Here is a 14,836-nt window from a genome sequence, read left to right on the forward strand (position 1 = left end):
TGAGCTGAAATGATTTTTTTCAGATTTACCTCTGGAATACTGCATGTTAGTGTGTCAGAGGACGACGAGTGACAACTTTCCACATCCTCCTCTTCCTCTGAATTAGACACCTCAAAAGCCTCCTGCTTTTAGTGATAAGGGTGAATGATATGATCAAAACTGTGATTTACAGGAAAAATTAACCAATGATGACGTCTCATTCCTCCGTTATCTTGAATATAACTTTTCCTTAAAGTTCTGTAAAGTTCAAGCAAAATCGCTGAGAAGAGCTTCTATTGTTTCTGCACCGCGACTCCGTTAGCAGTCATCCACTCATTTGAGCTGTATTTTCCACCTCTCTTCTTTTTATTTCATGTGGAACTTAACAAATGTGATTTTAAGTGATTTTCATGAAGTAATTATTAGGTATGACAAAAAAATGGCTCAGTTAATGGAGTCTAATGGAGGAATGAATGTTAATACAGTGAACACGCATTTGCTTAAAAGTATTGTTAATTTTTGGGGAAGATTTAAAACAAACAAACAAAAAAAAGAGTCCAGATGATTGTTCTGAATGGCATGCAAAACACAAAAAATGCAATTTGCCATTCATTGGTATAATGGAATAATTTCCCAAAAAACAATCAGTTTCGAGGATTTTGCGTGAACCTGCCTCACAGCCCAGTAAAATGGACGTTGTTGGATGTTTTTAGGGGGACGTTTTGGAGAGGGGACTGTACCAAGCAGGTTCAAGAAATTCCAGATAACACAGGGAATAAATTAAGAGTCAAAGTCTGACTTTCTTGTAGAAATCGTCAATTTTACTTCCTTATTAAAAATAACACACCTTTCGAAATTCAACAAACTAGAGGGAATCCAGGACTTGGTGGCTGTCGCAAGACAAACAGACTAAAAGTTTGACTAAAAAGTTGTGGACAAATTGTCACCATAAAATGATTACAGGACACGTTTGATTGGGTTGCCACACAATAGTTAGTGCATGTTATATTTTTAGCGGATGATGAAGATTACCTGGACTTGTGGAGATCTGACCAGCTGCTGTATTTCTTCAGAGACTCTGGTGATGCCGAGATTCTCCTCACTAATTTTCTTCTGAGTTGGTCAAAGGGAAAAGAGAAAGAGACAGAAAATGTGAAACGTGACAAGCTGATAAAATACATATTTAAGGGTTTTACTGCAGAATATTGTTTCTTTGTGGCATCAAAGGCTGAAACCACCAACAAGTTCCACTAACAGAGGTGCAAACTTTTGCTTTAGTTCTCTCTTGCTAACAAAACACAGCATTGATTGATTTATTTAATTCACAGTTCAACATGAGGTTATGCCAGCAAAATAATAAGTAGTGTGATTGTTAGCATTCATGAAACACCTTTTGTCAAAGCTGCCTATTCGTCTATAATAACAGATTAAATGAGTTATTTCTTCTATGTGCAGTGTGACTCAGACTTCATGTTGCACCTCCAGCAGCGTGGCTTGTTCCTGGGTGAGTTGTTCCAGCTCCTCGAGTGGCTGCAGCAGCAGTCTGGCTCTGGAGAAGACCATCAGGCTCCCCTCTGCTCCCTGAGGGAGGTGAAGCTCCGCTTTGCACTTCTCCATCTCCTCCAACATCCTCTGCATCGACTGCACGTTGGCCAGGATCACCTTCAGGTTGACACGGGAAAAAAAATACTAAACTGTAGTCAAACTGTAATTTACTTACTCTGTTACATCCACTGTAGATTTAGAGGATAGTTTAGCATGAAACTTCCACAGAGCTAATTCCAAGTGACAAAGGAGATTTGTGTGCAGTGAATTTAGGCTGGAAGTGGATACATAACAAACACTTCTGCAGTACTGCAGCTCTTGTTGGAGTTTCATGGAGCTCAGCAAGTGATGGGTTTTATATCTAACAAATTAACAAATTCAGTTTATATATACTATATGCCAGTTAGCTGTCAAAACCTTTAATGTATTAAGATATTAACCTGCCATGTTGTTTTGAAAGGAAGGCAAAAAAAGAGCTACTTTTATACTGTACTGTTAAAAAGTTTAAGTGTTAGTAAAAATGTGCTAGACTACTTCTCTATAGTTAAATTAAAATTTGGAAAGATAAAAAATATTACCAATAATTGTAAATATTTGATTGACTATTTGTTCATGAGAAGAAAGTTTTCATTTTGTGTCAGTGGTAAATCATCATTGTTCAACTTATTTACGTGCACCTGAACAAAAACAAAAGTTAATTTACTACTTCCAAAAGACAGATCAAAAAATGATCGAAACTGATGCAGCAGAGGCCAAAAAATACTACTAGCATGGCAAGCTACAAGCTTAAGCTTCTTAAATAAGAATTATGAAGGCACTGTATCACCTGTCTGTTTTGAAGATGCTCTGTCAGAGTGATGTTGGTGTTGTCCATGGAAGATAAAATCGCTCTGATCTTTGGGACGTTCTTCTCCATGGTCTTCAGTTCCGCTTCTACTGCCTCCACCACCTGGAATAAGGAACGATTTCACCAACTTGACTAATAATTAAAAAGAAAAAAGTTTGTTGATAAAAGGCAATAAATTCCCAAGCTGCTACTTATTGAATTTCTTTTGATTTTAGATGATGTAGAAATATATCAAATGGAGGTCTCCTCCGTGCAACACCATGTTGCCACAATGTCTCTGTTTCAGTTCTGGCTGGGGGCTTTTGTTGCATGCTCTTTCTCATGTTTCCAGTTCTCACTACTCTCTATAGATGCATCTGTCTGTTTTATCAGCCCAAAATCTCAAAATGTGGCCACAACACAGGAGAACATCTCATCCGCTGACAGATTCCACAGATTCTGCTAATCTGCTCCAATTAAACTCAGGTGTTCACTGAAGGAAAATCCTCCCTGCACAAACTAGGAAGTGGGAGGAACCAAAATGCAGGGAAAACAAAAGCAGTTTCGTCCCCCCGCCATTGGGGGTCACTAACAACCTGACAAAATGAAATTTGTGGAACTCCTCTTTTTAAAAGCCTTACAGCCACGGCCTGCAGCAGCTGCTCCAGCGGCTCAAAGATCTTGTGCTGCATTTTGTCGACTTGTTGGTCGTTCTGGTCCAGCCTCTCCATGTGGGTGGTCACATCACACACGGCAGAGATCTCATCCAGGACGGGTCTGAAGTCTGTCAGGGCGTGTCTGATCCTCTCAGAGTCGTCCAGGACCAGCTGGAGTCCAGGATTTAAAATTAAATTCAGATAAAATACATGAAAATGCTTATTTTATAGCTTATATAGCATGGAGTTACATTAAAGCAAACTATATTAGTATGTGTTATTTATACATATACACACGGATGAAATTACTGAAGAAACTGTTAAAAGAAATAAAGAATATTTAACATATCTTTTCTTGTTACATGTTCTCTCTGACCTGCAGGGAGCTTGCATGATTCTGGAGGCTTCTGGCTGTTGTGAACGAGCAGGGAGCACTGAGCCACGACTGGGCCTCGTCTAACCAGCAGGTGGCGCCGTACACAATGTCTTCAAACTCCTGAAGACAGGCGGGGATCTGACAGAGGAGTGTGGGAAATATAAGGAAGCACAAACAAAGTTTTGAGGCTGCAACTAACTAACACAATCAATCATGAAATGTCAAAAAAATTGTGGAAAAATGCTCATCACAAGTTCCCAGAGCCCAAAGTAACATCTTCAAAATGCTTCTTTTATCCAACCAACAGTGCAAACCCAGAAAAATCCTTATTTACTATTATAAAAGGCTAAGAAAAGCAGAAAATCCTCAGCATTTAAGAAGCTGAAATCAGCAAATGTTTGATATTTTTGCTTGAAAATTACTAAAATGATTAATCATAATCATCAAGCTGATAATTAATTGTCTTTCAACTTATCTATTAATCTAATAATCGGTGCAGTTCTTCTGTGAAGTCAAACCCTGGTTCCCGTCCCATGGTGTTACAGTACAGTGTAAATATAACACAGTATGTCTGACCTTGCTGAGGAAGGCGGTGCGTTGTTCGGCCATCTGCGCTGTGTCTTGGTAGAGCTGCAGCGGTTGTGTGAGTTGGTCCATGAGCAGGTGGGCGTGTTCCGGGTGCTCCTCTGCAAGATCCTGCACCTCGTTCTCCAGGAGCATCAGGCGGCTGTGCCATGAATCCAGCCTGTCCCACACATGCTGGAAAACAAACACAGTACATAATGACAAAGTAATCCAGAACTGTCATCATATTTTAGGAAACAGTGGCTGGGTAAATTATGCTTTATTTTTCTTTTGATTCATCGGCCTTCTTGCTACCAGTGCTCCCTCTCTTCATTCTCTCTCTAGCTCTCTCACTCGATCACTACATGCTCTCTCTCTCTCTCTCTCTCTCTCTCTCTCTCTCTCTCTCTCTCAATCTTTCTCAAATAAATGAAAACGATATTTTGAATGGCGAGATATTTCAGTGTTCAGATATTTGTCCCCTGCGCTCCCCGTTGTTGCAGCCTAAATGCACAACCCAAAGTAGCTGATATAGCTAATAGAGGCTACAATTGGTGGCTGGCAGTTGTGCGCAAACATCTGGTTTGGCCCTTCATCTCTTACACTCTCTCCAACGCTTCTATTTCAATTAAAGACACAAAAAGCCCACCAAATATTAAAAAAACAACAAAAAACTATGCTATACTAATAAAACTGATATTCAGAAGTGATATAAAGTGATATACTTGATTAACTGGTAAAAAGTGACTGATTTGAAAGACGTAAAAATAAAGTTTAAAACAAATTTACAGGATGTTAATGAAGAATATGAAAAACATGTTCAACCTTTGAACTTGTATATCAGCTGGTTTTCATAACATTCACACAGAGATACACAAGCAAACGTAAACCAACACACACCTTGAGTACTTTTTGCGCTTCACTGACTGATGGACTCCTTTGCTCAAGTAATACTTTTACTTTCTCCAGACCAGAAGCCAACTCCACCACTTGGTTATCCAGCTTTTGAATTGCGCTGCTCTTCTCCATGAGCTGCAGAATGACCACAAACACACACATGCAGAAGAATGTAAGAGATTTTCTTAGGAAACGCTTCACGTGGCTTGAGGATGCTTTCAGTCCTGTTTCCAGTTACCTTCTCCTCTTCTCTCTGTAAAGACAGCTGAACTTCTTGCAACCTTCTACTGATATCAGATGGTATCTCAGCATACCGACTCTGCACACCGTCCACGATACACTTTAATTTGGCGTTCTGGGAGGACAAATCCTTTCTGAGCTCCTGTCGGGGTAGAAATGCATGAGAAATTTGGAAGGGCAGTAAATATGAAAAGAGACGTAAGAGACTGCGAGATAAGGTCGAAAGTTGAGCGCTTCCCAAATTTGTTTAACTTATTTTCCTGTTAAAGGTTGAGGAAAAGTTCACAGCACCTCCATGCAAGTTCAGGATGCTCTATCTTTAAAAGAGAGGGACGATCGGCAGTAAACCATTTACTTTACTGCTAATTTTTCACATATGAGACAGTTTAGACAAACGTCAACATGAAAAGACAATCTTTAATCTAATTAGAGAAGCTGCATGTGGTCTGTAGCTGCACTAACAAAAACAGGCCTGTGAACACAATTTCCATTTCTCACTGGAGCTATAAACAGCTTCTAATTAGATCTTGACAGTAAAAAAAAAACCCTCAAAACCTCAAAAAATAGGAAGACACTTGATTTTGCTCATGTATGTCACATTTTTTGGTTTTCTAGATGTCACTTAAACTGCTCTCTTATAAAGCTCAAGCTCCAATCTTCAAGCTTGGACAATAAAGCATAAAAAGGAGCCTGACCTGTTGTTTGTGTGGATCTGAGCAGCCTTCCAGTGAGGAAAGAATAGCAAACACATGCTGCTCCACCTCTCCGATCTCCTCTTGGACTTGCTGTCTCTCCTTCTCCTCTGCCTGGGCTGCAGCCACCACCAGCAGGTTTCTCTCTTTCAAGCTGCGGAGAAGAGCAGTATCTGCTCAGCATGACTGACATTAATGAGGAATCACTATCAACATGTATATGAAACGAATCCCACCTCCTGACATTCTCTTGGATCTTCACTAGAGTTTTCCCAACTGGTCCGGGGCTGACGGGATCCTGGGAACTAGATAGGCTCAGGGCGTGTTCCAGTCGATGCTCCAGGGAGGCTAAAGCCTGCTGCTCCTGCTCCAGCCCGGCCTGGTGCACCTCAGCCTGAGCCAGAAGCTCCTGGGGTTCCTCTTGAGTGAAGCTCATGGTGGAGGAGTCGGGAACATCCGCCTGAAGACTCGCCAAAAAGCTGCAACACTGTTTCATCTGAAGAAAGTGGAATTTGAGCAATAAAAAAAATTTCAAAGAGAAAGGCATGGTGGGAACTCTAGTGGCAACCTCACACACATTAAACAGAAAAAAATACAGTAAAAATACTGTTTAATTTAGTTTTGCATTTACTTATCTTTACTGACTTATACATGTTACTGTACATAAAGAAGTATTTGTTGGTGAAACTCACACTCGTAGTGATGTCCTTCCATTCCTCTCCTCTCTGCTCTGTGTGTGCCATCAGGAGGCCGACACCACGTCGTAATGATGCCCAGCGCCTCCAGAGGGCGCCCAGCTCGCCGTCCTTTCCAACCCCACAGCTCTGCATCGGACATCCAGCTCTCAGATCTACTATCTTACCAGCCAGGCCGCGAAGATCTTTCATCAGAAGCTTTATGAAGAAATAAAATGAAGCTCAAATTAAAGTCTGGACCAGGGAGTTCTGGTAGATGTGTTACTCTAATCTGGTTAAAAACAAGGCTAATACCTAAATTCTCACATCAGCATGCTAACCTAGTCCCAGTGACAATGCTAACATGCTGATGTTTAGCAAGTTACCACATTCACTCTTAGCTAATTAGCACAAAACACTAAGCACAGCTGAGGTGGATGGAAATGTCACCAGTTTGGTATTTGGTCATAAAAAATAATACATTGTGCAAACTGATATTTTGACTTGATGCTGTGAAATGAAAAGTAAAGGGATCACCAGACTGATTACAATCCATACTGAGGGGGAAATGAATGTCTGTTCCAAATTCTATTGCAATCCATCCAATATTTATAGAAACATTTGATGCCAGACTTAAAATATCATGGTGGCACTAGCTGAAACATCAGGGGATCACTGTGGTCACAATTCACCTTGGATATCTCCACCAAATGCTAAGCACTGAAATGCTATCATTTAATGCTATCGTAAGGTTTTTCCCTAAAGCCAAAAATGTCAACTTTCTTGTGGTGCTACAGAAAAAGTCATTTGGATTCACCTGTTCATCTCTGGTGCCGATGAATATTTGTAAAATCTCACAGAAATCTATCCAATAGTTGTTGAGATATTTCAGTCTTGACCAGTGGACCAACCAAGCGACATTGCCATCAATAGAGCTAAGCTGTTAGCATGGCTAAAAAGCTAAATTGTCATAATTTCTGACATGCAAGCTTCAAGTAGATCCAGCATATGTAGACAAATACATCAAACCTACCTCAGCTCTTTTTTGTTGAGTGACGCATTTGTCATACGACGTCACTTGTTCTGCAGCACATTCTGAAAGTTTGGCTTCGAGCCTTGAAAGATGTTGACGTATGTCCTCGTGACACTTCCTGTGGCTTTGTTGTCTCACCTCGCACCTGTGAAAAATACGTCATTTAAGTGTTTAACTTTACTAAAATTCTGAACAAGACAAATACAAAAATAATCAGTGTAAAAGCCATACAGAAGTGTTTCAGTGATCTGAGAACAGACAGTACCTCTGCAGGGATTCCAGCCTGAGTTGGGCTTGAGCCTCTAGTGTGGCTCTTCCCACCAACAGCTGACTGAGGATGCTGATGTGAAGCTGCTCGGTCTTTGGGCGGGACAGGCAGGGTTGTTGGGGCAGCAGTTCTGCAAGGTGGCTGATATGAGCCTGAAATCCTTCTTCAAGTGCTTCTAGAGCCTGCTGAGTCTGTCTTTTTTCCTCAGTGCAGTCCAAAAACCCTCCAGGAGCCGATAAGAAGGTGGCCTCGGCATTATGAAGGAAGCCTATTGCTCCCTGAGCAGCCCACTGGTAATCTTTCAAGGACTCTCTGGCCTGGGATAAACTCTCCTGTTGAACACATTATATGATCAGGCATATCAACACACAAAAGTGTAAACTGCAAAGTAAAATTTTCTCAAACGTAGGCTGGTTTAACCTTGAATATTTATGCTTACCATTCGTAAATGGCACACTTGCTTGGCTGCATCCTTCAGAGAGTACAGCTCGTTGTAGTTCTTCAAGTTAATCTTTTCTTTCCGTCCCAGACCTTCCAACACCCTCATCCCAGACTCCATATTTCTCCAGATAACCCAGCACCTTCGTAGTGCAACATCTACAGCTTTTTCATCTGGATTTACAGGTTGGGCTCCCTCCAGCTCCACTCTAGTTCTTTGGAAGAGCTCCATTAAGGCAGGAAGCTCTGAGGAAAACCGCAGACCCAACAGAAGCTTGGCCTCCAGGTTTTTGATATCATCTGCAACAGAGTGCTCCCAGGAGACCAAAGTTTCCACAGTGTGGCGGATCCTCTGCCTCTCTGAATTAAGCTCAGACGGGTACAAATCTTGAGCTATGGCCTCCAACTGGTCCGCGGCCTCTTGACACTGTGTCTTCACCAAAGGAAGTTCAACCAAGAGTGTTTGGCACAGCCTGAACCTCTCACCCAAACTAATTGTTTTATCTTTGACACGCTGGATTTGCTCTTTGGCGATGTCCCTTGATTCCTCCATTTGTCTCCTCAGATGTAGATATTTATCTTGCTCAATAGCATTAACACTCAGAGCTTTGCATCGGTCTTGCAGTTCGCCGATGGTGCACAGCAGGGAGCTTCGTTTGGCCTCCTGGCAGTGCTGAAGCTCTTGAACTTCACACTGATGCTCCATTAGCCTGTGCTTCAGATTAGCAAAGGTTGACAGGGTTTCCTGGGTTAAAGGGAACTTCTGCTGGTCCAGATCAGAGGAAATTTGCTGTAAACTGGCCCGGATGGTTGCTAACTCCTCATCTGAAGAAGTTCTCTCATGAATCAGCTCCTCTAACTCCCAGCTGGTTGCTTTCTCATGAGCTAGCAACCCATCTAATTCTGTCCACAGGCCTGACAGTCTGTTGACAAGGTAGCGGCTCTCACCTGGACTCAACCCTACAGCTACTTCCCTACAACTTTCTGTCATTTCCTCCACCTGTTTCAGCTGGCTCTCTATCTCCACTGTGGCTGATTTGTGGCTTTTCAGCTCGCTCTCAAGCTTTCTCATGTCAGCTTTTGAAACGTTGTCAACATGGGCGCAGGGGTCTCTTTCAGCATGCATTTCTGCTAGCCAGGCGTCCATGCTAGCGAGCTGGCACAACAGCTTCTCTCTCTCCTGTAGTTTTTTCCTCATGGTGTCAACAACATGATCCAAGCTATCAGCAATGGCTTCGTACAAGTCTTCTACTGTTTTTAATACTTGGTCACTTTCCTCTTTCTCCACATCAGAAGCTACATCTTTCATCTGCTCAACTTCTGCTTGCATTTTCGACCTTCGTGACCAAATATCAGTCTGAAATTTCTTCATCTCGACGATTTGGATACGAGCCTCCTCTGGGAAAAGAGCCAACTTTTTCCCAATTGAAATGTGGTTTTCTGCCTGCTTGGCCCATACGATCAAGTCTTGTAACTGCTTATTGATCTTAGCTGCAGAAATACTGTATGCAGAAGAGTCAAGCTTGTTCTTGGTGGCATTTAGCAAAGACCCCAGCTCCTGAAGACTCAGACTGATCTCGTCCTTCTCTTTCTGACCCAGAGAGAAATGGACAAGAGCATCTGACTGAGACTGCAAGTGCAGATAAAGCTGGTTGTACAGTTTTAGGTCTGTGGTCAGACAGACAAGTTCTAAAGCGCTTTTGCTGTCATTGCTCTCAAAGTTTGACGTCTGAAGAGCTTCAAGCTTGGCTTTAAGCTGTTCGGCCTCTTTAATCAGAAGAGCGGACTGAGAGGTGGAGCTTGAGGCGTGCTGCAGAGCTCTTTTGATGCTTCCTTCTAAAAGCCTCCATTCCTCCTGGACGTCTCCGAGCTGGGCGAGAAGAGCGCCTGAACTTTCAGCGTCGCTCAAGTGGACTGACAGCTGGCTGCTTAAGTGGAGGACCTCTTCCATCATGTCTTTTTTCTGTGTCATGGTTTTCAGCAGGACGTGGAGTTTGTCAGCTTGAAGGGAACTGCTTCCTAAAGTATTTCTGATGACAATCATAACAAAATTATATAAATATATCATGTGTCAGGTACACAAACAAACACCATTAAGTTGTGATTATGTTAAAGGACCAATGTGTAGGATTTAGAGACAACTTGTGGTGAGCTCTTTCTGAAATTTTGCTTCCAACATGTACACATCTGACCAGTCAAACTGCATGTTGTTGACAATGTCACATCACATGCATTCAACTTGGTGGCTCGCTTGTTTTACACGTCTAACCGAATGAGTTGAGAGACAGCGTGTAGACAGGAATAACAAATGAGCTTCAGTATGACGATGGGTCAAGCTTTAACAGCAACAAAAGTATATCTGTTCAAACTTACAACCAGGTAACCCCCCTGCTGTCAGAGTATGAATGAACGAAATGTGCATCATGCACAGCTGGAACAGTTTACAGATCATAAAATACAATTTATCTTGTTGAAATGGCTCCTCTGCTTCTTCAAATATGATACTTTCCTAAAATTACGTCCTTGAAGTGGCTGTGGTTTAGTTTCAGCTCCCGAAACTCACAAAGTTCTCCTCTCCTGTTTTATTCTTTTTATTAAGTAATGGAGCTCCAGGTCACGTTACTTGTTGTTGATTACTTTTTTTTTTTTTTTGCTGCTGTGTGTTTTTTTTCGGAAGCTTAATAATTTATTTGCAAAATCATGTCACACTTGATGTGAATAGTCAGGCAGGTTGAAATTATGCCTCCAAAGCATTTGCAAATTTGATTATAGACTGCTAAAAACTTCTGAATATTATATTCCATTCCTGTCACATTATATATATATATTTGCCAACAGATCTTACACACTGGACCTTTAAGTTTGGTAAAGCCTTACTTCAAAGGAATACTCACAAGCTCATTTTGTCCTTCTCAGCAGCCACAACCTCGAGGAAAGCTCTGATGATCCTCATCTGTTTGTGATACTGTTTGACCTGATCCAGCTGTGCAGCTTTGACCTGCACTGTAGCAGAAGCATCCAGCAGTGCAGCGCTCCACTGTCCTTCAATACTTTTTAAGACACCTGGGTCAAAACTTCTGGCAGCACTCATGCTTTTCATGGTAGCCACTTGCTCCTGCACATAGCGCCTGTAGTCCTACAGCAGACAGAACAGAAATCAGATAAAAGATTTCACATTACTGATTTTTGTGATGATAGACCACATGTTAAGCATACAGGATTATATTTTACCTCATTTAGAAAGAAAGGTCTGTCACAACAAAACAAGTGAAACAGAAGTTTGTGCAAAGTGTTTGTCATGACAAACTAAAAGGGACGAACAGAAGTACGTACCTCTGCCTCCTGCAGTTGTGCAGCCATTGCGGTGACATCGAGCTGCGCTGGTTGGTAGCGACATGCCAGAACTTTTTGGACAGTTCGTACCAATCGAATCTCTGGTTCACCAGGAGAGGACTTCAGGTACCAATTCAAATCAACGTGTGGTGTCCGCTAAAACATAAGAACACACAAAATAAAAAATTGGGGGGAAAATATTTCTGGTTGTATACAATAAAAATTTGCAACATCCATTAAACCAAACTGTAATTATAACCTCCATGAAATGTAAACAGCATTTAGAAATGGAAAGAATAACTTACTGAATCAGAAATCAAGAATTTGAATGTTTGAAATGATAGAATAAATTGATTAAATGTTAAAATTATTTTTTTCATTCCTTTCCTTCTTTTGGTTTGGTCTGGAAGACGTCAGGGAATAGTGAAAAATGAGAGTTACCACTTCCAAAGTCCAAACTGATGTGTTCACACAGCAGTTCAACACCCAAAAATGATTGATTTACTCGTTACTGTCACACGAGCCAAAGAAAAACAGCTGGACTGAGGGAAAGTTTGGTATTATTGTGCTTGAAAAATGACTAAAATGGCTGACTAAACAACTAATCATCTTTAATGACAGCGCAGTGAAAAAAAAAAGCAGGAGAAAAACAAACTGTCAAAAAACCACAAAACAAATACAGTAATCAGATTACAGCTTGCTGTTCTCCTGTTTGGAAACTTAAATATTAGTCTAATTCCAGAAACGACCAAAGATGCATTCATTTCTTTCAAGCTCAGTTTGTTCTGTTGACATCATTCCTTCTTTTTCAAGGTTATTCATGTCGACATGATGACGTTTTTCCAGAAAACATCAACTTTGGCTGTGCAGGTCACAGACTGTACACTGTGAGTAATTAGATCCACTAATGACAGGAAGTCATTGTACCTCATAGGTCCTTCCTGTGGACCTTCCTCTCAGCAACATCATGGAAATACACAAACATCAATCAAAACACTCCGTCTCTTATCTGTTCACTGTTCAGTGCAGTTATAATTGACCTCTTTCCCTTTTTGAACACTTGAAGCCATGTAGTCCTATTTAAAATCATAAAACTAAAATGCTTAAATGACGAATTTTCTTTTCTATGAGCATTAACATTTTGTGTGCAAGTACAGAAAACACACAGAATAATCTGTTTTTACTGTAATTAAAGTTCAGACTTGCACAAATCAGTTTATTAACCCACAGCAACATGTTTTGCAACGTAGCAAACCCACAGTGATCTAACCCTGACAGAGGTGCTTTAAAACCAGTTGATACTCACATTTATTATGTTACTTCTTTCCACACAGCTCTGGATCTCAGACAAAATATTCTGCATGCTGGACTTGTGCGTGTAAGCCTCCGGTGAGCCACCTGTAGCGTCCCCGGCATGCAGATCAGCTGCCAAACCCGGCGCTGTCCTCTCAGGCTCCATGCTTCCTTGGATCTGTGGTTACATGCATAGAGGACAGGGGTGGCGTCACATTTTAGCCTCTGTCTTCCCCGTGTTTGTCCACAGATAATAACAGAGCTTCCTGTTCTTTCCCTTGCTCCTCAGTGGTAAATATTACTATGTTCGCGGTGGCACGGCGAGTCAGTGCAGTTAACACAAGAATGTGCCTGAGTAGGGAGCAGTCTTGCCCCGAGGCAGACGGACTCAATCTATTCATCTACAAAGCGTTGCCTCCCTCACTTCTTTAAAGAAATGATTGGTCTGTTATAACTTGGTTAGACAAGTAAAACACCAAAACATGACATGAACTGCCATGCTACTAGATTATAAACAGGGGAGGTGTCTTTTAAAATGTTTTGCACATGACTAAGGTGTGTCCCGTACTGTACCAGAGTGCAGGTAGAGCAGGAAGAGGATTTAAAAATGTACAGCAAGTTTCTGATTTGCTGCAGGGAAGAACAGTACAAAGAAGAAAATCATATACTGTTTAATTCATATGGAAGCCCTGAGAGGCCAAGTCTGAGTCTGATCTAAATTATTTTCTCTTCTGTGTTTATGGCTTAAGAGCAGGTGAGGAAAAGTTTTACCAGGATAGTTTTCAAAGTTCCTTTTTTTTACTTATTTTTGTCAAGGTGTGTTCAAATAGAAAGCAAATTTTTCACACAAGTAAGTACATATAAAGTTAATGCAAAGATGCGAATATACACTAATGTCGTGTATTCGTGTTGCATTACTTGAGTCACCCGGCGCAAATGACTCAATGCAAATCCACAAAATTTGCGTCATTTCTGGATTTTCAAGAGTTGAAAATATTCAACTTAAGTGAGTGTTGTGTAGGACAGAGCTGACAGACAGCTGGAGAGCTCTGGAGAAGAGAGACGAAGCTTTTGGACGAATGAACAAGATTTCTCATTTAAAAGTGGATTTACCTTCACTCTCGCTTTTTAACCTGTCTGCAGCAGCGAGCCAGAGGAGCTGACCTCAGCTGTTTACTGTAATTAGTCTCTCTTCGTACATGCTCAGTGCTGACTGGAGGAGAAATGTACTTTCTACTACTTTACTGCGACATCCAAAGATAGACAGGACAACCCAGTGAGCCGGCCGGACAGCCCAATCACTTGTTTCTTAAGTACAAATATTTGGGTATTTGTCTGAACATTTTAGGACATCCAGCATTCTTCCTTAGAAGAAAATGTCAGCTGTTTACAGAGAGAAGGCGTGCTGTTATTACTCACACTAATGACAGGTTGTCCAAGAAATTCCTCAATTCCTTTGAGGACTGTGTGTGTGTTGTACTATCAAAAAACTAAACTAAAGAGCTCTACATGAAAATGCTCAACGTCACCAACATTAAGTCTGGCTTCAAGATCTCTGTTTAAATCTATTTTCCTGGCAGTGAACATCTGTGCTTTCTTCATTTTTCTGGATGTCAGTGAAGGCCTCACTGTCTGTAAGCCCATATTTCTGCTTTATTGTCTTTTCTTGTTCCAGTTTCTGGTTAAAATTCTCCCCTCGTGTTGTGTGAGTTACTACAAGCCGAGAAATCTTTTCTAAAATGTTGTTATTTTATTCTGAAAGAAGATTTTGGTAAACTTCCTCTGCATGTTTATGTTTTGTCGCATGCTGTATTGCACCATGTTTGTTTTGTGATTTACAGTTTATAATCCATCCTGTGCAATGCAGGACAACATGCAACATGGTCTTCATTCATCTTGAGAAAAATACGTTTCTCTCTGCTGGATGAGCAATGCTCCTCAAAAAGATGAAAGTCAAACTGTATGACTCGACTTTGGCAAATGTTACAACATTCAAATGCCAAACGGTAGGAGGAATAAATA

The 14,836-nt window shown here is 41.1% G+C and overlaps 1 protein-coding gene across 1 annotated transcript in view; it reads right to left on the reverse strand.

Moving 5' to 3' along the window:
- syne2a (spectrin repeat containing, nuclear envelope 2a) overlaps window positions 1-14,836 on the reverse strand; it is a 98,063-nt gene that overhangs the window by 44,526 nt on the left and 38,701 nt on the right. Inside the window, exons 49-66 of the mRNA XM_084738218.1 lie at window positions 12,828-12,992; window positions 11,522-11,677; window positions 11,083-11,324; window positions 8,190-10,218; window positions 7,748-8,082; window positions 7,483-7,627; window positions 6,468-6,668; window positions 6,012-6,271; window positions 5,779-5,929; window positions 5,082-5,225; window positions 4,847-4,978; window positions 3,959-4,141; window positions 3,383-3,520; window positions 2,992-3,177; window positions 2,351-2,473; window positions 1,459-1,641; window positions 1,012-1,092; window positions 30-122 (exon numbers count right to left, since the gene is read on the reverse strand). Coding sequence (XP_084594344.1) covers window positions 30-122; window positions 1,012-1,092; window positions 1,459-1,641; window positions 2,351-2,473; window positions 2,992-3,177; window positions 3,383-3,520; window positions 3,959-4,141; window positions 4,847-4,978; window positions 5,082-5,225; window positions 5,779-5,929; window positions 6,012-6,271; window positions 6,468-6,668; window positions 7,483-7,627; window positions 7,748-8,082; window positions 8,190-10,218; window positions 11,083-11,324; window positions 11,522-11,677; window positions 12,828-12,992 — 4,947 coding nt within the window. The remainder of the gene's footprint in view (window positions 1-29; window positions 123-1,011; window positions 1,093-1,458; window positions 1,642-2,350; window positions 2,474-2,991; window positions 3,178-3,382; window positions 3,521-3,958; window positions 4,142-4,846; window positions 4,979-5,081; window positions 5,226-5,778; window positions 5,930-6,011; window positions 6,272-6,467; window positions 6,669-7,482; window positions 7,628-7,747; window positions 8,083-8,189; window positions 10,219-11,082; window positions 11,325-11,521; window positions 11,678-12,827; window positions 12,993-14,836) is intronic.

This window comes from Lutjanus erythropterus, chromosome 15, assembly GCF_056507025.1.
Source record: "Lutjanus erythropterus isolate fLutEry1 chromosome 15, fLutEry1.hap2, whole genome shotgun sequence".
NCBI lineage: Eukaryota > Metazoa > Chordata > Actinopteri > Lutjaniformes > Lutjanidae > Lutjanus > Lutjanus erythropterus.